Here is a 25,727-nt window from a genome sequence, read left to right as displayed (position 1 = left end):
ATGATACCGAACTTGTGAGCCTGAGGAACAGCAGACTAATGGAATTATGAATGCAGGAAGAGTGGGATTAGGTGAGAAGCAAAGTTTTAGTTGAAAGAGGCAGAGACGATCCGTCATGAGATTTTGAACACATGCGGAGAGTTAAAAAATCTGAACAGAGGGAGAGAGTTCAAGAGCAGAAAAGTGCAGTTTGAATGATCAGTGTAAAGCTGCTAGGAGACCATACGAGCAGATTCTCACCTTTCCTATTCATGTTTGACCAATGATGCTGTCACTGATGTGTGTGTTGGCACCACTGCATACAGGATACTGAAAAATAGCTAGTGTATGTTTTTCCTACTCTGTTTAAAAATGCACGATAGGACAGCTCAAGTTGTATTAATATAAATCCCTTTGCATAAATACTGGCCAAGACTACATTAAGCAAAACCATGTTTTTGGTCCTAGGAGCAAGTCTTTGAATGATGTCAGTGTAGATGAGGCCCAAGAGCTGCGCCAGGTTCGTTATGAAGAGCTACAGAAAATAAAATCCAAGCTACAGGAACAAGATCAACAGTGGCAAGATGTGAGTGTTCCATTCTGTTCCCCCTAAATGCCCACTAAGGGCCCAGTTCTGTAATCCAGTGTCACTTTTCACTCAAGCCAAAGGGCATTGGGTGTCAGCAGGGCCGGCACCAGCTTAGCAAGCAGGTGCTTGGGGCGGCCACTCCGGAGGGGGACGGCACATCCAGCTATTCGGCGGAGGGTCCCTCACTCCCGCTCGGAGTGAAGGACCTCCTGCCGAATTGCCGCGGAAATGCCGCAGATCGCGATCGCAGCTTTTTTGGGGGAGGGCTGCTTGGGGCAGCAAAAACCCTGGAGCCGGCCCTGGGTGTCAGCATGTCACAGGATTGGGTCGTAAATGATCAATTTAAACATTTGTAGATTATCTGGGTGTGTGGAATGTAAAACCTTAATGCTTCTGCGTTATCGGTTTGTTTGATCAACTCTGCAGAGGAAGATTTATCTGTATGATAGCTTTTAAAGAGTAGAAAAATAAAAACCAGCTTCAGGCCCAATTTATGTGCAGGACAATGAAAGATAAGGCACTATAATTAGCACAGTGTCATTTTACCAGTTATTTGCTTCTCTTTTTTTGTTAGTGTAATGGCAAGCATAAATTTCTTTAAATACTAATAAACAGACAATGTATTGCAGTACAGTAATCTTATAAATTAGTTTCATAGGAAGGGGTACAAAAAAAGGCTGCATATCAGATTAGCAGAACAAAACCAAACATCTGTGTGTTGTGGGGGGAGCGCCAAACTACTGATATTGTGAAATCTAATGAGAGGCAGAATGTGTGTTTTTAAGTGCAGTAATTTAGCATATAAAGTCACATTCAATGAAATTGTAAAGCTATTTGGATGATTTTATGTTTGAATGTTTAGTCATTCGGAAAAATATCCCATGTGTTTCCCCTCTCCCATTTTTTTTTTTTAGTTTTTCTCCTGTGGAAAAAATGTCCTTGTTTAAATTTACCATGAAAACTAATATCCCAGCTTTGAGATAAGCATTTTTAATCATCTATCCATCCATTGGGGCATATCAAAACCTCAATTTTTTCCTTCAAATGTTGAAATGTAATCATTATAGAAGTGAGGGGTTGGTGTTAATAAGCATTGGACACTGAGCAAGCTTTCAACATTGCTTAGTTAATGCATCTTGGTTCTAAATATTCAGTACTTCTGCTTAAACTAGTTCTGGAATTTTATGGGGCAGACACAGCTGACTGCTAAACTGCATTGTGATTTTAGAACATGAGCAAAATATAAAATAGGTTGATACTTCACAGTTTCCATTTAGGATTTAAGCCGGGTATATACTCAAGTCCCTACATGAATCCATTCAGATGTTGCTTTACTTTTCTGTATTTTACACTCACTCACTCAAATTTAATATCCAGTTAAGCATTGCTGTTACATTTTAGATAAATATTGAAGAGGTGACTGGAAAGAAGTTAAAAGGAAAACTGCACCTTTTTCTTTATGGTGTAAAATTGCAATTGTTACCCTTACTTAACGATAGGCGGCAGGTCACCTTACCTGAAAAATACAAACACGGTCTGTCTCAGAAACATTTAGGTCAGAAACATTTGGGTCAGATTTTGCAGGAAGACACATGAGACTCTAGCCTTGGTGCAGACAAACAGGCTTTATAAAGCAAAATTAGGACACACTGGTATCCAGTTGGAATGAGCAGGCTTAGCAACGTAATAGGGTAGTCTCAGTAGTTGTTAAAGATCTCTAGAAAATCAGATCTGCATAAATTAATGTGATTTGTTTTAGGATCTAGCAAAATGGAAAAATCGTCGAAAAAGTTTCACTTCAGATTTGCAAAAGAAAAAGGAGGAGAGAGAAGAAATCGAAAGGAAAGCCTCTGAGAATTCTGAAAGAAATAGCAAGTCACTGAAAGAAATGCAGCAGGACAGGTAATGCACCTAATGGAGATGTTGTATGCACTACTTACATTTGAGCATGTGTGTTCACTCTAATCTTAGAGCAGCTTTAACTAGCATTAATTGTGCTCATATATGAAATAGAACTAACTCAGTACACATTTTTTTGAAGAATATATTTTGATAAAGCTACTCTTTACTGACCTTTGGGTCGATTTATATAATGCAGAAATCTAAACAACTGAAAGGCAGATACTAGTAAACTCTTTATAGTGGAAGTTAAAGCAAGTTAGTAAAGTAAAATGTAACTTACAGAATGAAACAACGTAGGAATAAATTTTGCTTTGAAATCAAACTTCATTCACTTTAATAGTATATTTTTAAACAGGTCTAAAAACAATTGTCTAGAATGAATAATCTTGTTTGTCTGATTTACTATGGTTGTATATTTTTTCTTTGCATTAATATTGCAACTGACATTCTTTTTTATCCATTTATGAGTAAACATAGCCAGGGCTTTTGTTTATATTGCAAAACCGCAGGATTAAAATTTCACTTGAACTTTCCCCAATGCTGTTGCTATATGAATCCGTCTGGTATTTACAGAATGAGCAGACTATAAATATTTTTAAGACTTCTCTCTAAATAAGTAGAAAGTAAATTGATAACACCACCATTTGCCCTATAGGTGGTGGCTTTATAAATGCACTGACATACATTTTAAATCAATGGGATCTGTGTTTAGGTATATGCTGCATACACTTACAAACCAAATTTAAAGGATCCTTTTAAAACATAAATATAATATTTTGAGTGTCAGTAACTTTTAATTTCCATTGTTATGTTATTGAACAAGATGTCATTTCTATCCTAGAAATAAAAACAGATGCTCATATTTAATAGCAATTTTACCAAAACTTTTAAAACTGTTTTCTAAATAATATTTTTGTCTCATTTCACAGTATAACGAAATGTATGTGGCAAGGAACCAAGCCTCCACCTAAGCACTAGCAAATGTCTAAAATATGTTCTCTATAAATTGGTATACCATTCTAATACAGTAGCTAGATCAGTAGAACTATAGAGTTTGGCTTATACTTTTCAAAGTCCTCCACCCTACCAGATCTAACTAGGCATCCACCCTTGCCTAACATCCAAAAAATAAATAAAGTAATATGTAAAAAAATCCCTACAAATGAAAACCTAGCCTTCCAAGCATTTTTATGTGAACTAGTTGTATTGCTTTCTCAGGGAATAGGTCATTCTTGGCGTAACAGTTTATAACTTGAAAAATATCATTAGTCATTTTAATATGTGGAAAGAGAGAATTTGAATTTTTGATTAGAGGTAGAGTCATTTTCATTTAAACAGGAAGACTTTCATAGTTTGTTCAGTCTTTGCTTTGATCATTTCATAGCTGAAAGACTTCTTAAAGTCCATGTATCCTCCAGGTCACTTCTTTGGTATGTTAATGAGTTCTCTGTCTCCTTAGGGAGAACAGAGATCAAGGATCCTACCGGGACATCCAGCAAAAAAGTGAACGCAGGCGAGTGCATTCATCAGATGATGTATTTAGTGAAGAAAAACATCCTTCCAGACCATCAGTAGCAAAAGATTACCTTGTCGAAAAAGATACCTCTTACAGCTTTAAGAAGAATGAAAAATCATATGCTGCACAAACTAACAAAGAGAATTCTCAAAAGCCAGAGATCTATGCAACAGTTGAAACTCAAATTCCATCTAAAAGCCTATTAGAAGAACAGAGCTCAGTCCCTTTGTCTACTCACCCTTCAGTGAATGAACAAATGGGGTCAGCTCAGGTTTCAGCTTCTCTCCCCAGAAATTACCAGAAAACTGATACCTCTAGGTTAACATCTGTGGTTACACCAAGACCTTTTGGTGTCCACTCAAGAGGAATCTCATCACTTCCCAGATCATTTACGGTAAAACTCCTTCAATTTCTTCATGTTTGTGAATGTTACTATCTTGAATCGTTAACCCAATAGCCGTTTTAACTTTTTCATGCATTTAGTTTTAAATTTCCTGCCCCTGTTTAACAAAGGAGGTATTGATAATGGAGCAAATAATTCTGTCAGTTTCCTAAACAATTGTTGATGTTTATGTACTTAAAATGATGATCTGCTTCATATGAATAGACGTCTGATAAATATATTGGTACAATATTTTTTGGTAAAAGTTCATGTTTTCTTGCTAGAAAATTTATTGACCTATCAGTACATATTCTGAAACTTACTTAGCATAATTATACTTTTAGCTGATGTAAATTGTCATTCCATCAAAGTCAATGGAACGAGAACAATTTTATACCAACCGAGCTTAATATATTGTTAATGAACCCTAATACGGGCAATCAGCATATCTGCATAAATTGTATTGTCTTTTCCATAATTCCCTAGCTGCCCTAATTTTGAAACTGATGTGTCTAAAAGCATGCTATTTTAGTGCATTTCTTTTAAATCCAAACTTGAATTAGTTATCCTGCTCACATGCATCTGAGAGGGGAAAAAACCCATCTTGCTCTTTTAGTAATAGTGGATAATAGGGTAGTGGGTGTGGCAATGGGAAATTGCATTGAAAGAATGGATGGAGAAAAAGATAAGAAAACTTCTGTGGACTATTTAGCTTAGTTTGCTGAGAATCAAACTTGAGGCTTTTATGCTTTTTAAAAAAAGCAGCATGTGCCTATATAAACAACAACATTTTCATTCCAGGTGGACGATGTCCAGAAGTATAATGGAGAAGTAGATGGAGCCAAGAGATCTCAAAATTTGCTCACCAGCTATTCATTTTCAACACTGGAAGCAGGACCATTTCTCTCTGCAGATGCAATGACAAGTGGTGGCAAGGAGGAAAAGGAAAGCATTAAAAGAACAGAGTCTCCTACACTGAGAGCCTCTGCTACATCCCAATACCAGGATGCAGTGGCCCCTGGTCTTAAATCAGAGTATTATACTCATCCTGACCCTATTACAGTTGCATCTTCTGCAGAAATAAGAAGCCTGCCAGAGCCAGAGGTTTCAGTGTTACAGGTGAGTTTGGAAAGTATATAATTACCCACAGTAACCTAGTAGTACTAAGACAGTGTGAACAAAGATTATTAAAGCCATAGGTTAACATGCTTCACCAATAAGCGAGGTATTCAGAGAAACAAATAAACCATTTCACTTAAGAAGCGCTTCTCTTTCCCATGGAGTATGAAAAAATAAATACTTGGCCTGTGTAATTTCTTTTGATTACTACAATCTTTCTAAACCTCCTTTCTCTGTTTTGAGTTTGACTCTGTCTCTGTTTCTTGTAAAAATTGAGCCAAATTTTCAGTTTAGCATTAAGCAGGTTTCTATTTTTGTACTCACAATTATTTGCAGCAGCAATTAAGGTCACTAGGACATTGAAGAATCTGGTTTGTGGGCTTAATTGGGTTAGTTGCACTAGTGTTTATTTGCACCCTCAAACTTTAGGAATGAATGCCAGCTTCTGAAAATCTAACCTTTAAATGTGCTAAGCATTACTCCAGGTTTCACTTTTTACTGCAATGCCTTGAGGCAGGGTTTTTTCCCCAATAATTCTTTTGTTTGCTTTACTCTGACTGTATTCACTAATTACTTTTAAAAATAAATCACTTCCTCAATATTTGCCTGTTTAATGGAAAGTTTCCAACTTCGGTTCAGAAGTTAGGTCCTGTGCTCTACTTTCAGAGCTCTGGGGCACATAAGGTACCATAATTCTTTCACTGCTGACTGCTGTTTCCTGCCCTTTTTTCAAATGTAACCCGAATACCAATAGTGTCAGCTGTCAGTAGCTTCTTGCAACAGTTGACAACATCACTAACTCCCAAGACCATGCTGGAAGTCACATTCTCTACATTGTTTATGCTGCTGTAGATAGCAGTTATGTCAGCTGTTGGAGGGAAAATACAGGACCCTGAATTCCAATTGGTGCAATCACTTCCTGCTCTATTTTTGTTTTAAAATAGATTTGCAAATATTATTTTGAACAGTTTTTTTTTTTTTTAAACCAACTTTGAAATGAAATATTTTTCATTTTACACCACAGGCTCCTAGCGTTGCTGCCTGGCCTGTCATCCTACTTTATTTAATCAAAGGTTCTGACAGCATGATTGCATGTAGGAGGAGATGGTTTCAGTGCATTGCAGTAAAAGGAATTATATTAGGTTAGATATGGGTCCTTTTTTATGGCTCATGTGAGCTGAATGGAAACAATGTTCTGGGTCATATTTCATTCTATTCTCTGTATCAAAACTCAGACCAAGCCTAGCTGGGGCTTGGTTATCAGGTATGTGATGGTAAACTCTCCTGCCTGGCAAATGAGGAATTTTTTTTTTTTTTAATACAGCATGCGTCAAGCTATAGTTAAGGTGGGAACTCCTTTCCCACAAATTGAGATGTCCACTTGTGTGCTGGTAAGGCATTTCACAGCCAAGTGAGAGACTGGTATCTCTGTGAACCACTGAACCATTCATGTGGCATTTGTAGAGCACCGTAGGCATTGGGATGGACCTGTCCAAATGGTGCAGTTCAGTGCATGGAGATGGAGTGCCCTTCTGTTCAGAGCTGGGCTTGAGGAGGGAGAACACATCTTCAGATTGAGGAGATGAAAATAATAGACATGAGACCTTCTTGCAGTATGGATTGATATAAATTTAAATAATCAAGTTTAACTGGTTCTGTATTTGTATTTTTCAGTTATTTTCCTAAAGAAAGGTTGAGTCTCATTAGTTTATTTGCATATCAGAATGTGTTGATATGCAAGTGAATCTAGTCTATACACTAAATTAGATACTACTTTTGCTAATTAGGAGAATACACTATCTATACACATTTATTTAAGCAATTATATAGCTTAACATACATTTATTCAGATTCTTAATTGTTACTTTTTATTATGATAGAAAATGGTGAATGATGCATTTCTTAGACTGATTTGCAAGGAAATTGGAATTCAATAAATAGCTTTATTTAAATAGTATTTTATTATCTTAAATATGCTGGATATGTAAACTTTTTCCTTATCAAAACATACTTTGCATTAAAACGAATTGATTTATTGAACAAAGGAAGTAGTATCTATAGTTTAGTAAATTGAAGTGATTGTTTCTGATCACCATGTCAAGCTTTCTTATGTTTTCATTTGTCATTGAACTGAACTAGTTGAGTAAATTGAAATGAAGAAAATAATCTCTGCACCTGCAGAAGAGACTACTGCTGTCAAATGCTAGTTTAGTACTTCAACAAACTCTCTGGTTCCAGTGCTTAGCCAGTGACTTCTCCTAGTTCAGCAGTTTGATTTTCTTTAAAACTTTAAATGTTTTTTAATAAATTATAGTAAGTTTGTGTTAGCATATGTTGTCATAATTTCAAATTTAACTTTAAATAAATTTTTCTTTTTATAAATAAACAAACCTATTTAATTTAAATAAAAATATAATTGATTTTTATCCATCCTACATTTATGGAACATTTAACAGCCAAATACTTTCTTAATATATGATACTGTATTGAACTTACTCAATATACTATATTAAATTTAGTGTAATGCTCTCCTTATATTCAGTGAGATCAGTTGTATAGCAAGAAAAGTAAAAGCCTATTTAAATAATATAAGGGCATTTACTGGTTTATAAGCTAATAGCTGTATCTTAGACTAATAACTAACTCAGAAATATCTGTCCTGGACTTGTATACTGTGAGTGTCTGTAACTTTATTGGCCAAGATTATTACCTGGTAAACAGGAAGAAATGTCATATTGGTGTATTGCAGTATGTGCCCCTTCTGCAACCTGGGCTCTGACTATTGTAAACCCCTCTGCACAACTGGCTATTGTCCTCCGACTTGCCCAACCATATGGCTGCCTCTGCTTGTAACCTCCTCTTCATCGTGTCATCCCACCCAGTCTTATTACTTGCTATATTTTCCCTGCTCCTCCTTGCTCATTATAATTTAGCTCTTCCCCCATCACTAATTAGAATAATTCCTCTGATTGAATTGTTTTGATATTAATGTATATAGGGTTAGACAGTGACCTGATGGGGGTAGAGGCTAGAAATTAGGATGACAACGTTTGTAAGTATATGGATGGAGATTTGAGGACAGTTGCTACTCAGAACAGTGTAGAATGTCCAGGAATTATGCAGATCTTTGTATTCTTCTTCGAGTGCTTGCTCATGTCCATTCAGCTTAGGTGTGTGTGCTTGCCACATGCACCGGTGCTAGAAGTTTTTCCCTCAGCAGTATCTGTAGGGGACCGGCTCCAGCACCCCCTGGAGTGGCGCGTACATGCCGTGGTATATAGGGCGCCGCCAGTTCTCCCCACTCTCAGTTCCTTCTTGCCACCAGTGATGGTGCTGGAACTGTTGCTGCTTCAGCCAGTGATGTTGCTGCTCGTTCGTACGAACTAATTATCTCCTGAATGATACTGTATATAATACAGTAATAGTGGCCTACCCTGCCACAGTAAAGGGTTTAGTATTAACATATTCGTTTTGTGGAAATGTCCATTTTAACATTTTTCAACCCAAAAAAATCTAAATGAAGTGTTACGATTTTCTCATTTCGATAATGTTGAAAAACAATTCACTTTGACTTTTATAATGTCAACTAATTTTGTTTCCGCTTTTATATTCTATCATATTACATTATATTATAGTGTTTCAATATTATCAAAATGAAATAATATTTTTCATAGTTCTGAGTTGACTTTTTTTCAGAATTTTTGTTTCATGGTAAATTTCGAAATGTTAGAATTTCCCAGGAATGGAAATTTTGGTTTCTCAGCAGCTCTAGTAATTTGCTTACAATTTAAGACCCCTGTGTTCATACAGAACGCATTCATTAGAACTCCACACAGAGACAGTGGTCCACATGAATAGATCCCGTTACAGGATTGGGGCCTAAAGGAGCATGGCTTACCCCTGCCTTAGTATGCATAATTATAGATGAAATGAGTAATTTTATCCAGCTTTTTCAAATTCCAGTTAGATTATGAGCCTCAGTCTCATGATGCAGTTAATTCCACAGGTTAACTATGACTGGGGTGACCAGATATCCCGATTTTATAGGCACAGTCCCGATATTTGGGACTTTTTTTTTTATATAGGCACCTATTTACTTACACACACACACACACACACACACACACACACCAATTTTTCACATTTGCCATCTGGTCACCCTATGTATGATGACCCATTTAGGGTTTTCATTTCTTCAAATCTTTCATAATTAATTTAATAAATTGGTCTCTTGAGATGCAATTTGTGTAAACTAGCTGTCCATTTCACCCTTCATGGGTGTCACACTGTCAGCTAATTCCTTCCTATAAACTCTTATTAAAGCATTTTGCACTAAACACCATGTTATGATGAATTTAATAATATCTACAGACAGTTAAATATGTATGGGTATACTAAATGTCTTCTATGTAACCTTTAAAACATAATTATCTAAGTAAAAAAGCTAGTTAGCATGTTCTACAAAGAAAACCGCTTTATAGTCAGTTAATAGATAATTAAAGCGTACATTGTGAGTAGCCTCACTTATTTAGTGGATAAACTTTCCTTCATGTAGATGCCTGTGACACCAGATAGTGCAGTGTCATGTTTTATTTTTCAGGACCCGTACAGTGAAATGAGAATCAGTATAAACCAGAGACCTGGTAACAGTCGCAACTTTGGGTTCATCACAAATTGGAAACCTTCTGGGGTTTTTATACAAACAATTGAAGAAGGTAAACTAATATTTAACCCTTTTATGAACTTTGCTCTTACTGTTAATGGATTGAGACTGCTAGACAAAGGCATTTAATTTTAATGATGAATGAAAATCTTCCAAAGAATTTAGATGGAAAGAAAATGAAAAGAAAACAGTATTTGACTGCTAAAGGCTAAATAAGCTATGATTCCTCTGTATTTTCATCCACTAAAATTGGTTTAATTTAGAAATATTTGAAAGTGTATTTTGAAGTAAAGAAGTCTTAAATCCATAGCAATGGTGTAAATTCTGGTTTATTTACCAGACATCATTCTAAGGCTTCAGAATGTCTGCTAAATACAATTACTTACTTAGGGATATCACAGGGGCATGCATATAAAATATAGACTGCTCCTTTCTTGGAGTATATTTTAAAAGGTTTTACTTCCTACAACCTTAGAGACAGATGCATAGGAAAGGTATTTGTGAGCAGACTATTTTTTAATTTCAGGTTTCCTTTCCTCCACTATGTTAAAGATTGTAAAATATTACATTCCATGAGTAACTGTAGCTTCTAAATGATCTGCATGACATTTTTTTTTTTTTGAAGTAACAAAAAGGAATTAGTCAGTTTCATTTGGTGTTGGAATAAATACTCACAAATTATAGTGCCATTTTCTTCAGATATTTACTAATATCCAGGATTAATCATTTTTTTCCTGTGGAAATGAATCTTACTCTAATTAATATCTCTTAAGTTTCTTGTAGTTGGTTTTAAAGAACAAATTAAAATTATTTGTATTACATTGCTATTTATTTTTAAAAATTCAACTATAAATTGTTCATTCAACCACCCCTTCCCACGAAACTATAAACTGTCAAGTCTTATGGAGTACACTGATATTTTTTCAGTAACACTCACTCCATATTCGATAATGTCCTTGGTTACAACTAAAATATTACCTTGCAGTAAGACAGGCTTAAAACCAGAGCAGAGAAGACACCATTGGAAGCTTCATATTGGCCTGGCACTTCATTGCATTTCTTTTCACAGAGAGAAAAATAATTGTGTAACAATCATCTTACACGTTGACTTTAAAATGAAAGCTAAGGCCAGGTTTTAAATCACTGTTAATCATGGCTTGCTCCTTCCAGATAAAACAGGCTAAAACAATTGATAACTGCTTTATCCAAAAGGCAATTTAAATTTGTTTTCACTGCCACTAAGTCTGTTTTACATCAGTTACTTTGTGCAAAGGGCTGTCTCTATATGCTCTTTAGTGTAAATCAGAAATATATTTTACCATATGAAGCTAGCTGAGCATTAGTTTGCTACCATAATATTCAAATAGAACTAAAGAAATACTTGTATCGAAAATAAGAGTAGAAAAATGGCAATATTTACACTTCTTCTTAGAAAGGAAAATACCTTTTATCTGCAGGAAAAATTATGAAAAAAATACCTTAACTAAGTGTTTCAATCTTCATCTAAAAGCCTGTGTACTGGAATGAAAAAATGCTCAGTTCACACAAGTGGTCATCTGACGTATGTCTACAGATGTAATCTGGAGACCCCAGCAAGTGCCATTGGTTCAAATTTGGTTGGTTGGTCTGGTCTTGAATATCTTACCTTCTGGTGGTGGTATGGGAGGATTTGTGTGACGTTGAATTCTTCAACTTTTTTCCTGGAGGCTTACTTGAGAGTCCAGCTTTTTCCCACATGCAATTCCATGCAATCTTTTGCTACTCCAGTTGAGTAGACGCACACCACTCACTTTGAAGACAGACGTTAGCTCAGTCAAGTCTTTTGATGTCTAGTTCCCTGCCTGGCAAAACAAGGTTTACAAAACAAGGTTGGAGACAAAATTCAGGATCTTTGAAGCTAACTGCTGTCCCCCATTGTCTTTCTAGTGCATACCCAGGTATTCTTATATGGGAAGCTATTGTGTTGCCTTTCTGTACGCTTCCCATTAACTTAAAGCAATGAGGGGGTATAATAAACATAACATTAACCCTAATGCAAGTTAAATCAATGCATTCACTTGGGAAAGTCTTCTAATACAATATGGTATAACTGTACTTCACTGACCTGGTCACTTGAACTGTTGATACCATGACATCAGTATTCACTTATCATTACATAGCAATTCCTGCATCATTCATAATCTTGTTACATGTTAGCTCCATTTATGTCACCGCATCAGTTAAAATTCAGCTTATCATTATTGACAGATGTCAGGATGCCTGCACTGTCTTGCTTCTAAGTGAGAAAGAGGCAGCAAGAATTTTGCAATGAACAGGCTACCTGCAATATGAAATGCAAATCTGAAAGTTTCTTGTTCCCCTCCAACTTCCACAGATCTATTTTATAATAGAAAACTATATAGTACTTCTACACTAACCAAGATACCCAGCATTACATACCCCAGAGAGGCCAGTGTACGATAGCAAGTTTTACTAAGTTTACTTAAATTTCTGGATATAAGCATTGTTTTCAGGAAACAAACTGAATAGCCACTTTCCCCATCCTGACTTTGGTAGAAGTGTTTAAGTACCCCCAGACATGAGGAATTTTTGGTCTGATCTGTTAGGTAGCACTGCAGACCTTGGCCAGCTGCAAGTAGATGATGAAATCATTGCTGTTGACGGCACAAGAGTTTCACAAATGGACCATAATCAGTGGGAGAAAGCCATGGCCAATGCACTAGAAACTGGAAACCTGGTCATGGATGTCAGACGATATGGAAAAAATGGTGAGTTGTTTCGCTGGGCAGCTACAGCCTGTTGTATAAGGTGAATAAGCTTTGTTTAGTGAAGTTGCTCTGATGGGTTGGGGCCTGTAGTCCTTGCTTCGGCAACACCTTTTCTGAAACTACATGCTTTGTTAGTGTGTGTATTTTATTATAACACAACTTGGGGTTTCTTTTTTATATGGTTTGTATCGCAAATAACTTAATTAGCAAGTCTGCTAACCTTAAACTGGTGACCACTCTGTTATGCGTTGGTCTAATTTTTGAGGGAGTGCATAGTTACATGTACGTCCTAGATTATTTTGTTAGATACATAAGGGCACCACAGAAAGGAATTGAAAATGCCCCCTTCTTGCCACCTCAGTTTAGGGGTGGAGGATAGTTCTGTCAGACCAGGAGGTGATGTCCATTCCTAGGATCCTTGCTGGCATCTGAGAGAGGCAGCAGTGTCCCCCTTTTTCTGATATAACATTGCACCCTGTGTCCCCCTCAGGATGGAGGATGTGTGCGAAATGAGCAGCTGGTGGGGAGGGAGAGTGCAGAGCTTGCCATTGCCCCTCTGTGTTATGATTGGCCCGTTCAGGGGAGGGCTATAAGAGCTGATTAGGTCATTCAGCCCATCCATTTGGCATTAAAAATTCCCTCCTACTCATGCTAGCACCATGCTGGCCCTGTAGCATGGACATACACTTACATTCTTGCTGGGTTGTGTAGTTGCCTTGCCAGAAATCCAGATATGCTCTGGGGCTGGCCCTTTTTAGGATCAGGAAAGGATTTTCCCTCTGCCCACGTATGGCTGATGTGCAGTGAGTGTTTGGCATTCACCATTAGAAGTTCATGCATTGGGGTAAGTAGAAAAAGTTATTAGTTTAAAAACAAACAAACAAAGTGGTCTGTCACAACTTGTCTAGTGTCCAGTGTAGGTTAGGCTAGAAAGTAATGGGGTCAGCTCTTGCGATAAACCTAGGAGGCTTCTCACAGAGACCTTAATTGATTTTGGGGTTTTGAGTGGTTTTAAGTCATCTGTAAATTGAGGCACTTCTCATTTATACACTCATGTCCTGCATGAGGGGAAGGTGATGTGGGAGTCCATCTCCTGGGCTGAATTCCTGGTTGAGGTCAATGTAGAGGTTAGGCCAGGGGTAGCCATCTCCTTACCCATTTTGCTGCTTTGGTTTAGTTATGGTGAGGACAATTTCTCTTCCTAGTTACTATATAGTTAAAGGTGCTGTCTGCCACTTAAAACTCTTTTACCTGTGTGGTCTAATCAATTGTAGTGTGGATTATAACATCCATCCATAAATTTGCAGGGACAAATTTGGTGGATTGTACTCCTGTAAAACTTGTAGCTAATGTTCCAGGAGCAGTGTGTCTGTCAGTTAAAATACAACTTACTGCTCACTCCCCCTATGGCTTGATTATAGGTGAGAGAACTTTTGTCCTTTCCAATGACATTGTTGTGAAAAAATAACTTTCAATTAATATTAATATCTATATTTGTAATGTTGAACTACAGAACTTCATGTTTATGTAATGAATCTTAGTAAACTTGCTAGTATTTGTCAAGCCCATCTTTTGACTAACTCTTGCTTGTTATGGGAAGCTGGTCTGTTTATAAAAGCCCTAACCATTTCCTGTCTTTACGAATTCTACCTACTTCATCTTTATCTCTTCTTGTTTTTTTTAAATGAGAATGTGTTTTCACTAACTTTTATTCTTTATACTTTGACTTTTCTGTCCACATTCATTTCTTGATCTCCATGTGCCAATCAGATTGGGGCAAAGACCAGCCTTCCCTGCCATATGTAAGGCATAAAATCCTCAATCTCACCAGTATGGCTACCAACATTGTAGGTACACCTGAAAATAAATGGATTGATGCAACTTCTGGAGATCAGAATTCTACGAACTCTTCAAACATATCAGCCAAAAGAGATTTCTCCTACAGCCTTCAAAATTCTGTAAGATTTTTTTTTTTCAGGGGGTGAACGGTGTTTGGGTGTTGGGAGCAGAAATGAAGGGAAAGCTTTAAGGCCTCACAGAGGAATAAGAAAGTAATTGTAGTAATTCCAGGAAAGCAGTTTTCATTTTGCTTTCTAACTAGAATACTAGAATCTATTAATATATTTAAATATATTAATTCCTGTGTGTCTAACTTATTTCTGTACAAAACTAGTGTAATATTATGTGGAGTCACAGCATCACACGGTAGCAATATTTTTGTTCTGGTAGCAATTACATTTTTAGGTAACTGATTTCTGCATAACTGCACAAAGACTGCATGGTATAGTAAAATTATTTGAGCACTGATGTAGTTTCAGACATAGGAGCACATTCTCCAGAATGAGCGGCACAAAGGAGCCATATTCTGGCCATAAATAGCCAGCGGACAGTTCCCCTTGTGGGGAGGAACTCTCCATTTATCTAAACCTAGCGGTGGCAGCTCTTGTGCTAGATGGCACTTTCACCCCAGGATAGGAGTGGGCTGAGGACTTGGCAGATTGGATCTCTGTTTTTTCAATCCTCCACTGATATAATTTAGAGCAGCCACTAGGCTGCTCTTGATGTCTGCACCAGGCCGGTACAGAATCAGAGGGTTCCCTGATTCCCCTTTGCCCTCGTTGAGTCTAGGGGTGATTCTCCCCTGCATCTAGAGTTTAGATTTACTAATTTATTCAGAATGACATCATACTGTTTGGTCTTCCTGGCTGCATAATAAAATAAGCGTGAACATCTTTACTGAATGAAGATTGATGGCTTTTTTCAGTAGACAAGGAGTGAGGAGCAGTTTGGTTTTGTCATTATATTGTTTGTGTACTTGAATTATTGTTAAGTTATGTACATGTAGTGGTCACCTTTAAAAATTTGTCAATTTTGCCTTAAATAAAGTTACTGCAGGGTTTGCTGTATTCCCTTTACTTCCATATGCTTATTATAGGAAACACATGGGATACTGCTAATACTGAGATGATGTTGTTTAAGGCCAATAACACATTTTGAGTGACCTTTGTATGCCCAGATGAGTGTGTAAGCAATACAAAAAAAATGTACCGGCTGTTTTAAGTTTAATCAGAACATATTTTTGATTATAATAACCCTTAGAGCATGAATTCTTTAGAAATGCGCAGTACGAGGGATTTCCAGTGACAGTTTAAATGAATGCTGCCATTCCAAGAAACAGAAATTGTGCGCTTTTATTTATAAACAAAACACTGGGGTATCCATCTTGGCCCATGACATTAATTCACCAGAAAATGGTTTCCTTTCGGCCATCATCTTGCAACTGGTCATTAATCCCAGCTAATGCCTACGGTCTTTTTATTGTATAAAATATATGCAAGAAGATTTAAACAATTTCTTTAACTTGAGGAATTTATAACAACCTGACACACTTTGCTGTGCGGAATTCCTATGGGAGGAAATGTTAAACTTGATTCACATGAAATTATACTAAAATTGTTTCCTATTTGTAGGATACTGGAGCAAAAGTGATAAATGGAATGCAAGCAGATCCGAGCTCTAATGAACAAAAAGGTAAACTGTCAATATTTTCAGCTACTAATTGAGAGGAGAGAACATGGATTATATCTGTAAATATTACTAGTACAGTGAAATAAATATTAGGCCTCTGAGAAAATGAAAGCTACAAGTGTAGCACGTAGGTCCAATTGCATCTGAGAGGCATGGAGTTCTATTCCAGGGAGCATTGAATGGTTTAAGAACTGCAAACAGAGTACTGATAAGTTCCTAGATCTCAGCATGACTGGTTGTGGACTGACTGTATGGTAGGGATGAAAGAGGAGAAACAAGAAGACACAGAAACTTAACTCCACCTATCCATTCTGCAATGGTGGTTATAACATAAAGATGCCTTATGCTGATCAGTCTTTCCTCTGCCTTTAAGAATTTGAATATTTGGTTTCTCTCCCTTCCAACCTCCTTCCTGGAGACATGGGATGAAGAGCATCCAAATATCTGTTTTGCTAGAACTCAAGTGTGATACTTCTTCTCTCCCTCCCCCCCCCCCCTCCCCCCCCCCCCCCGGTATGTGGACTGCATATTGTTGGCTCTGTGCCATAACTGTTAGTGACTCAGTTAACAAAGGTAGCCTTGGGGGGAGGGAAGAAGGGGAGGGAAAGTAGGCACTTAAACCTCCTAATAGAATTCGAATTCCCTAATGGGAACCACTTATGCAATTACATTGTATAGTATTGTAAATGTGCATGGTGGATTATAGGTGAGCCTTGTGAACAGGAGAATAGATACATAGGCAAAGGCGCCATTGCATTTGACTCACAGTTAAATTGAGGGTAGTATAGGAGAAGAGATGCCAAAGAATCTGAATTTGTAAAATCTATCAGAGACTTTTAAAATCTGGGTGGGATCTTAAGTAAGAAAAATGGTGCTGCCAGATCTCCAGGCCCACACAAAGTGGGTCAACCATGCTGTTATAGTAGATGGATAGCAGTTGTACTAAAATGAAGTACTAATCTCTGTGTGATGTAACCTACTAAAAAAAAATCTGCATTTGTTATAATAAAAGGTTAGCTTTTCTCTATCCTTCAGTTTTTTCCAAGTGATGTTACTGTAGATTGGAAAGGTCTGATGAATGTCATTTGTTATCCAGTGGCAATAGTCATTAAAAAAATATGTAGTTAGACAGCACCGTATTGACTTCTTTGTATTCTTTGTATTTTTCAAATAGAATCTGAACCTATTTCTTTGAAAAACTTAAAAAGGCGGTCACAATTTTTTGAACAAGGTAAAACAAAAAGCTAACATTTCATGTACTTTCATGAAATTGTTCCCACTGTACATTCTACCTATTAAGTCTCTGGTGCTGGGTACTAAACCTTTTCAGTGTTGTTTGTTGCAACCATGACAAAGCAACATAATCCATTTCCGTTCTTTCCCCAGGGTCATCAGGTTGTTACAATTCATGGGTCTACCTTTGTGGTAATGGGCTTTGTGTGGTTTTTTTTTGTATATGTAAAACTTTTTAAACCTGTGATATGCTGTTCAAAACACTTTTCCACTTGTAACAGATTTGTTTCAGGTTTGCAACTCCCTACAAAACAGCTTAAAACTGACCATTCCAGCACAGTTTTAGTGCAGAGGCTAAAGAGTTGTTAAAATATTTAATAGTAAATTCAGTTTATTCAAAGCTGCTGCTTTACACCTATGTCCAAATTGATAGAATACAATAAAATGGATAACTTACTATTATAAAGTAGGTAACAATGACCAAGTCCAAAGAAAATGCAATACAAATTTTGCAAAAAATCTAATTGTATTTTTTTAATTATTATTATGCTTTAAGGTGTGCAAAATAAAGCTCTCATTACAGTTTTGTAGGCTTGCTTTTCTGGTATGTTCTGCATGTCACATCTCATATTTTCACTAATGTCAAATATCTAACACTGTCTTCAAAATGGTTTTGTATGTTTCAATATTTTGCTGTAGACCTTGAGAATGAAATTCTGGACCCATGGAAGTCAATGGCATTTTGCCATTGACTCCAGGAGAGCTAGGAATTCACTGAGTGGTTGTCTTTTTAAAGTGACATTTGAAATGCCACTGCACACTTCATGCTGTTCATTTCTAAATTTGTGCTTTGTATTTTTAAACATAATGAAATTTTGAACAAACTGTTAAGATAATACTGTATTTTCCTTGGTTAAATATTTTGTTTCCTTATTATTTTTCATATAATGAATTTAATAGCAGTATTTTATTTGCAGTCCTTTTTCCCTCATTTGCAAAAAACCTTTTCATATAGTAAAGCATACTATTAATATCCACATACATATTGTATTAATAGTTAAAATATATGGTATGTTAATAGTTTCACGTAAGGAGCTTTAATTTTGTCACTAATTATAAATTCCTGTTTTTGAAGATATATAATTGATATAAAAATGAACATACATTAATTTGACATAAGACCTCTGAGCCATTATGCTTTTTTGTACACCAAATTTGCTCCACTTTCTCCATGTTTTGTTATAGTGTAGGAAAATAATAGGTTCCAATATGTTGCTTTCCTGTTATTTTTTTCCCACCAATTAAATTTTGCAGGTGAGTAACATGATCTAAACTATTGGTTATTTGGGACAATAAAGTTAAATGGACAAGAATTTGTTTTTTAAATAAATCAAACAAAACAAAAACCTGAATCGTAAGTGTGTATTTCCCACAGTTTTTCCACAGTGTTTAGTTTAGCAGTGCAATGCATGCATTTTTTTTTATCACTGTGGCATAAGCTCAGAGCTAGAGTGACAACCTTCAAATATCAGGTTTGACACACACTATCAAGTGTGGAAAAGTCGAAGATGCCCTCTCTCTGGGAGTAGAGTAGGAGGTATTTATGTTGGTTAGTAATGGAAGATTAGTTGCTTTTGGAAGGCCTATTGGTATTAATACATGTAAAATGTGAGTCTCTAGCATCCTGACTATATAACCAGTATAACTGAATCCTAACAAAACTGTTTAAGTTAAGAGAGTAGCTTATTTGATTATGAAACAGCATTGAGTTATTTTTTCAGAGTAGCTACGGGAAAACTGTAATTAGTCCTTCATGTTACAAGGCTGGGAATGTACTGCTAATTCAAGACCAAGTAATTATAGATAGCGTCTGAAAGATTTGAACATATTATAGGGTTATTCTCTTTTCAAAAACTTCCTGGATAGATGTGTGTTAGTTTGATTCCTTGACCTAAATAAAGGGAATTAGGGTCAAATGAAACAAGTATGGTTTAAAGTTTAACAAATTATATCCTGGAATTCATACAAGTGAAACTTTCCACATTTAAACAAACCTCATAACACATAATTGTAATGTTTTTTCATTTTTTCTATTTCCCCTCCCTACCCTAAATCCTACAGGAGGCTCGGAGCCTGCAGTGTCTGATGTGAGTACTGCTTACAAACTGCTTATAAATAAATGTAATGGAAGAGGTTATTAGTTTGTCTGGCTTTGTTCATTTCCGGGAACCCTGCTTTTATGTTTCCTATTGTTCTTATATTGCATGCTCTTATTTTGGTCGGAAACCTATCCAGATTGCTGAATAAACCTTTTTTAAAGCTCGTAATAATGGTTACAATTTAACTGTTGTAAGTGTGTAGGTTCTTATTGCACTAAGGTTGTAGCTAATGTTTGTAAATGTTTTTGTATCTAGCTTTTAAAAATGTTTTTTTTAAAATGACAGTGGATTAATCATCCTCTTTTTGTGATGTTTTAGCTCCCAGTTCCATCTATTAATGCTCCTAGTCGTTGGACTTGGGACCAAGAAGAAGAGAGGAAACGACAGGAAAAATGGCAGAAAGAACAGGAACGTTTACTTCAGGTACAGTTTAACTACGTACTCATAGACAGGTATTCCCTTGACTGAGGGAAGGATATCGGACTGCCATTCAGTAGACTTAGGCCGTTTCTAGCTCTGCCTCTGAGATGCTGTATAACATTGGATGAGTGGTTTCACTTCTGTGCACCTCACTTCTCCCATTTGTACAATGATAATTCCACTCATTCAAGTTTCTAAAGTGCTGTGAGATCTATGAATAAAAGCAGCAGAAGTATTAACAATTATTAATATTAGACTTTGGATGGCCTACTTTTCTGAACCTATCCAATTCTGGAAAAGTTACACAATAGCAGAGTTAGTTTCATTTTTCCTTTTGTCACTCTGTAACTTTTCCAAATTTAGAGAGAGTTTGAAAAGTTAGAGCGAAAAAAGAAGGGGGGGGGGAATAATAATGATCAGGGTTTTATTGCAGTCAATGGCAAATTAAAAAAAAGGGGGGGGGGGAGGGAGAGGCTGAGGGGAAAATGCACCAAAAATCCCAAAACTGAAAATCAAAATGTACTGTTTCAAAAGGTGAATTGAAACAAAATGTTGATGTGATGCACATTGTTTTGTTTTGAATTTTCCCTGCAAAAAATTTAAATAAACAACTTTGAATGAAATTTTTTTTTCATAATTTTCACTAGAAAGAAATGGCTTTTCAACCAGCTCTACTTACAGGTCTATAACCCAGCTAATTGATTTCAGAATGATTTGTTTACAATGAATCTTTTAATTTGTAATTAATATTTTTTAAGAAGGCTCATTTTAAGAACAGTTCATACATATTTGTAGTTTGCCAAACTAAACATAATTTTAAATGCTGTGTATGGACTATACAGGATATCTTTTAGTCTTCATTAATTTTGATTAAAATTTTATTTTTCTATAATAGGTGACCTTCACTTCCAGTTTTCTTGGTTGTCAGTCACAATAGAAAATTAAGCAATGGAATATAATATTTTATCTGGACTAGCATACTAGTAATATGTATTAAAACAAAAAAGGCAGCTACTATTGTACTAATTTTTCCAACAATGGTTTGTATTGGGAATTATGCATCTGTGATAACTTGGTGTTGTATAGCTAGTCCTGCATATCCAGCCTGGACTTTGGCATTAAGCTGGGAGGTTTCCTACAGTTGCCAGGCGTCCAGTTTTTGACCAGAACGCCCAGTCGAAAAGGGACCCTGGTAGGTCCAGTCTGCACCACTGACCTAAAAGTCTAGTTGGCAGCGCAGTGGGGCTAAGGCAGGCTTCTCATGGCTCCCAGAAGTGGCCAGCACGTCCGGCTCCTAGGCGCAGGGGCGGCGATGGGGGCTCTGTACACTGCCCCCATCTCAAGTGCCAGCTCTGCAGCTCCCGTTGGCCAGGAACCGTGGCCAATGGGAGCTGTGGGGGTGGCACCTGCAGGCATGGGCAGCTCACAGAGCCCCCTTGCCCCTCTACCTACAAACCAGGCATGCCGGTCGCTTCCAGGAGCCGTGCGGAGCCAGTGCAGGCAGGGAGCCCCACTTTCTTAGCTCCACTGTGCCACCGACTGGGAGCTGCCTGAGGCAAGCGCCACCTGGCCGGAGCCTGAATCCCGAACCCCCTCCCACACCCCAACCCCCTGCCTCAAGTTGGAACTCCCTCCCGCACCCAAACTCCCTCCTAGAGCCTGCACCCCAACCCCCTGCTGCATCCCTGAGCCCCCCTGCACCCAAACTTCTCCCCAGAGCCTTCACCCCAACCCCCTGCCCCATCCCTGAGCCCCCTCCTGCACCCAAACTCCCTCCCAGAGCCTTCACCCAACCTCCTGCCCCATCCCTGAGCCCCCTCCTGCACCCAAACTCCCTCCCAGAGCCTTCACCCCAACCCCCGCCCATCCCTGAGTCCCCTCCCGCACCCAAACTCCCTCCCAGAGCCTTCACCCAACCTCCTGCCCCATCCCTGAGCCCCCTCCTGCACCCAAACTCCCTCCCAGAGCCTTCACCCAACCTCCTGCCCCATCCCTGAGCCCCCTCCTGCACCCAAACTCCCTCCCAGAGCCTTCACCCAACCTCCTGCCCCATCCCTGAGCCCCCTCCTGCACCCAAACTCCCTCCCAGAGCCTTCACCCCAACCCCCGCCCATCCCTGAGTCCCCTCCCGCACCCAAACTCCCTCCCAGAGCCCGCACCCATCACCCCCTCCTCACACCCCAACACGCTGCCCCAGCCTTCATCCCCAGCCCCACCCCAGAGCCCACACCCCCTGCCACAGTCCAGGGCTCCCTCCTGTACCCTGAACCCCTCATCCCGCTCCTGCACCCCAACCCCCTGCCCCAGCCTGGTGAAAGTGAGTGAGGGTGGAGGAGAGCGAGCGACGGAGAGAGAGGGGATGGAGTGAGTTGGGGCGGGGCCTCGGGGAAGGGGAGGGACGGGGCAAGGGTGTTCGGTTTTGTGTGATTAGAAAGTTGGCAACCCTAATGTTTCCATCTCCACGCATCACAAGTAAGAGAGATTCTTCAGGGCAAATTATAGACTTCAGTTTAGTAATGCGTGTGAGTAGTCCAAGTGAAATTAACTGAATGGCACTACTTGTGCGTAAAGTTGTGGTGTGTTTAAGTGCTTTGCTGGATCGAGGCCTTTGCTCTCAATAAACGTGTACAACCTCATTATCTTCAAATTACATCCTCAGTATCACGTGCAAATTCATTAACCATCCAAAGATTATTGGTTGAACTGAGTATAATTTAACCCGCAGAAGCTCTGTTAAGGGGGATGATGAACCCAACATGAAAACAAAACAGTGTATATATATATTACGTGTGTGTGTGTGTGTGTATATAGTTTTCTTACCCATCATCTTTCCAAGGCAAGGCCTGTGCCTCCCTAGGTGTTTGTACCATGCCAATCGCATTTTGGGTACTTCTGGAGATATAATAATAATAATAATTAATAAATAATCAGTCACAAGATGGGTGTGGTAAGTTGGTCCAATAAATGATTAGTGATTTTTTTTTTTAGGAACCTAATTACTAACTTGTAACCAACGCAAAAGTTTTTAGTCCTGTTACAAATAGTTAAGATTGATATTACTGTAGTTTAATAGAAGTAACTTCATAGCTAAACCGAAAACAAATTATAAGATAGGAAATGTAATAGGTTGGTGAGTCTTTTGAGGCTTAGGGTGAAATCCTGGCTCCCCTGAAGTCAATGGTAAAACTCCCTTTGACTTCATTAGGGTCAGGATTTCGCCACCTGAGATCTATTAGAATTCTGTGCTGCTTATGTTTTTATTATACTTGGCGTACTGCTTTGCACAAGGTTATTTTTAAAACAAATATTTTAATACAAATGAGGACGGTCGTGTTTTCCTGTCACTTTTATTTACTTTTAATATAATCCGTGACTCTTCCCGCCAGGAGAAATACAAACGTGAACAGGAGAAATTGCGGGAAGAATGGCTACAGGCTCAGCAAGAAGCAGAAAGAGAGAGTTCCAAATATTTAGATGAGGTAGGCGATGCGTGTTTGTTCACCTTTCAAGTCTCTCATGATTCCTTTTTTGAGCAGTAGCAGAAGTAGGTATTTAAATATGCAAATGACTTTTTTGCTTTCTCATTTGCCCAATGCAGAGAATAAATGCTCCTAAAATAAAAATAACTCTGTACAAAGTTGGTGGCTTACTTTTGTGATCAGCTGGGTTTAGACTCATTCAAGACAGCAGGACAACATGCAGCTAAGCTGTATGAACAGAAGAAATGTTTTGTTTTATAAGCCAGTTACCAACTTATACAATATCATTGTGACCAGAGTGAAAACGACCAACTTCAGCCCTGATTCAGCATAGTAATCAAGCATGTACCTAACTTCTAGCCTATGACTAGTCCCATTGAAGTCACTAGGACTATTCCATACTCAAATTAAGACATGTGCTTAAGTACCTTGTTAAATTGTGGTCTTAAGGCTGAGCCTACCTCTGAAGAATTTAGAGAAGAAATCAACTACAGCCTTGCTGATGAAAGTCTTCCATATATCTCAAAATGTCAAGAGTGTGTCTAGTTTCTTTAGCTGCTTCCTGCTGCAGCTGTAGTCTGTTCTACAGCTGGACAGGCTATATTCTGGGTGTCCAGATGCTTTAGAGGCATCATTGTTCTCTGTTCCTTTATCAGCTCTGGGAGCACTTCCTCCTCCTTCAGATGTACCAGCGAGCATATTTATACTTATACAGTGGTAAACAGGAAAGCAAAACAAATCTAAAGCTCATATAACTTAAACAGCAAGACTGGTGTCCCTCAATTAAGCTATTAAGTCTTTCACTACGAGGCACACAAGGACCTTTTGTTTTAAACCATAAGTGTGATCTGGGCTAACACATTATTCCTTCATTTGAAAGGGTTATTTTGCTTCCTGCATGGAAACAAACCATTCAAAGACCTTTCTCAGAGGAGTGCATATAAAAATAGAATGTCAGAAATGACTGCTAGAAGCTGGGAGTGGATGATGGGATGAATCACTTGATTACCTGTTCTGTTCATTCCCTCTGAAGTGCCCGGAATTGGCCACTGTCTGAAGACAGGATACTGGGCTAGATGGACCTTGGTCTGACCCAGTATGGCCATTATGTTCTTAAATTTTAGATGTTGAGGGATGTTGAAGGATGAGGGTTACATCAGTACAGTTAACATGGATACTGAGTTTAAGTGAATGACAGTGAGCACATATCTAAAGTTGTTTCTAAAAACCTGTAAAATAAGGAAAAAAGTGAGTGAATATTCACTGACTCACTTATTGTGAAAATTGTATAGGAAATGAGTTTTCAGTAGGGACTTAAGAGGAGAAGGAATGGCCTGAAGCATCAGCATTGGATGGGTGTTCCATGCATAAAGGTGGTTTAAAAAATAAAAGCTGCAGACACTTTTGGAAAGACTAAGCAAAGGGGTAATCAAGGCTAGCAAATAAAATGGAACTTCTCACTTTAGAAGACTGTGTTTGTAGACATCCCTAAAGCATAAACTAAGAAGCACACTTTTTGTTGCCACCGAGAGTCCCCTGAGATCCTTCCCCTCAAGTCCCTGGTCACAAAATAAAATGTTTCCTAAATAGGTAGCCTGCGCTATCATGTTTCTAAAATCATTATTTTCCTCTCCTACAGGAGCCGACTGTCCTAACCTTAAACACAGTATCGGTAACTGCACATGCACCACCTATTTCTATCTGGAGAACAAACATGAGAGAAGACACTGATGCTCCCGAAGGAGGCAGAAGACATGAATGGGGGGAACAGCAGCAGAATGAGGAAGAGAAGGAAATGGAAAGGCAGAGACTCCAGGAGGAAAGGAGACTTCAAGAGGAAAAAGCCCTGCATTTGGAGCAAAAAAGGAAAGCCCAAGAACTAGAGCTTGAAAGAGAGTGGAAAGAAAAGGAACAACAGTATGCCGAGGAGCAGAAGCGGCGGGCGGAGGCCGAGGAGCAGAAGCGGCGGGCGGAGGCCGAGGAGCAGAAG

At 38.2% G+C, this 25,727-nt stretch overlaps 1 protein-coding gene across 1 annotated transcript in view; it reads left to right on the top strand.

Moving 5' to 3' along the window:
• Positions 1 to 25,727, top strand: part of LMO7 (LIM domain 7) — a 128,388-nt gene that overhangs the window by 87,918 nt on the left and 14,743 nt on the right. The window contains 12 exon segments of the mRNA XM_065423786.1: positions 448 to 565; positions 2,328 to 2,470; positions 3,930 to 4,380; positions 5,170 to 5,487; positions 10,088 to 10,202; positions 12,757 to 12,918; positions 14,770 to 14,876; positions 16,389 to 16,449; positions 17,621 to 17,727; positions 20,157 to 20,261; positions 23,645 to 23,737; positions 25,377 to 25,706. Of these exon segments, the coding sequence (XP_065279858.1) occupies positions 448 to 565; positions 2,328 to 2,470; positions 3,930 to 4,380; positions 5,170 to 5,487; positions 10,088 to 10,202; positions 12,757 to 12,918; positions 14,770 to 14,876; positions 16,389 to 16,449; positions 17,621 to 17,727; positions 20,157 to 20,261; positions 23,645 to 23,737; positions 25,377 to 25,706 (2,110 nt within the window).

Source organism: Emys orbicularis, chromosome 1, assembly GCF_028017835.1.
Source record: "Emys orbicularis isolate rEmyOrb1 chromosome 1, rEmyOrb1.hap1, whole genome shotgun sequence".
NCBI lineage: Eukaryota > Metazoa > Chordata > Testudines > Emydidae > Emys > Emys orbicularis.
Note: the sequence above shows the minus strand (reverse complement) of the source record. Positions and strands in the feature narration are given on the sequence as shown.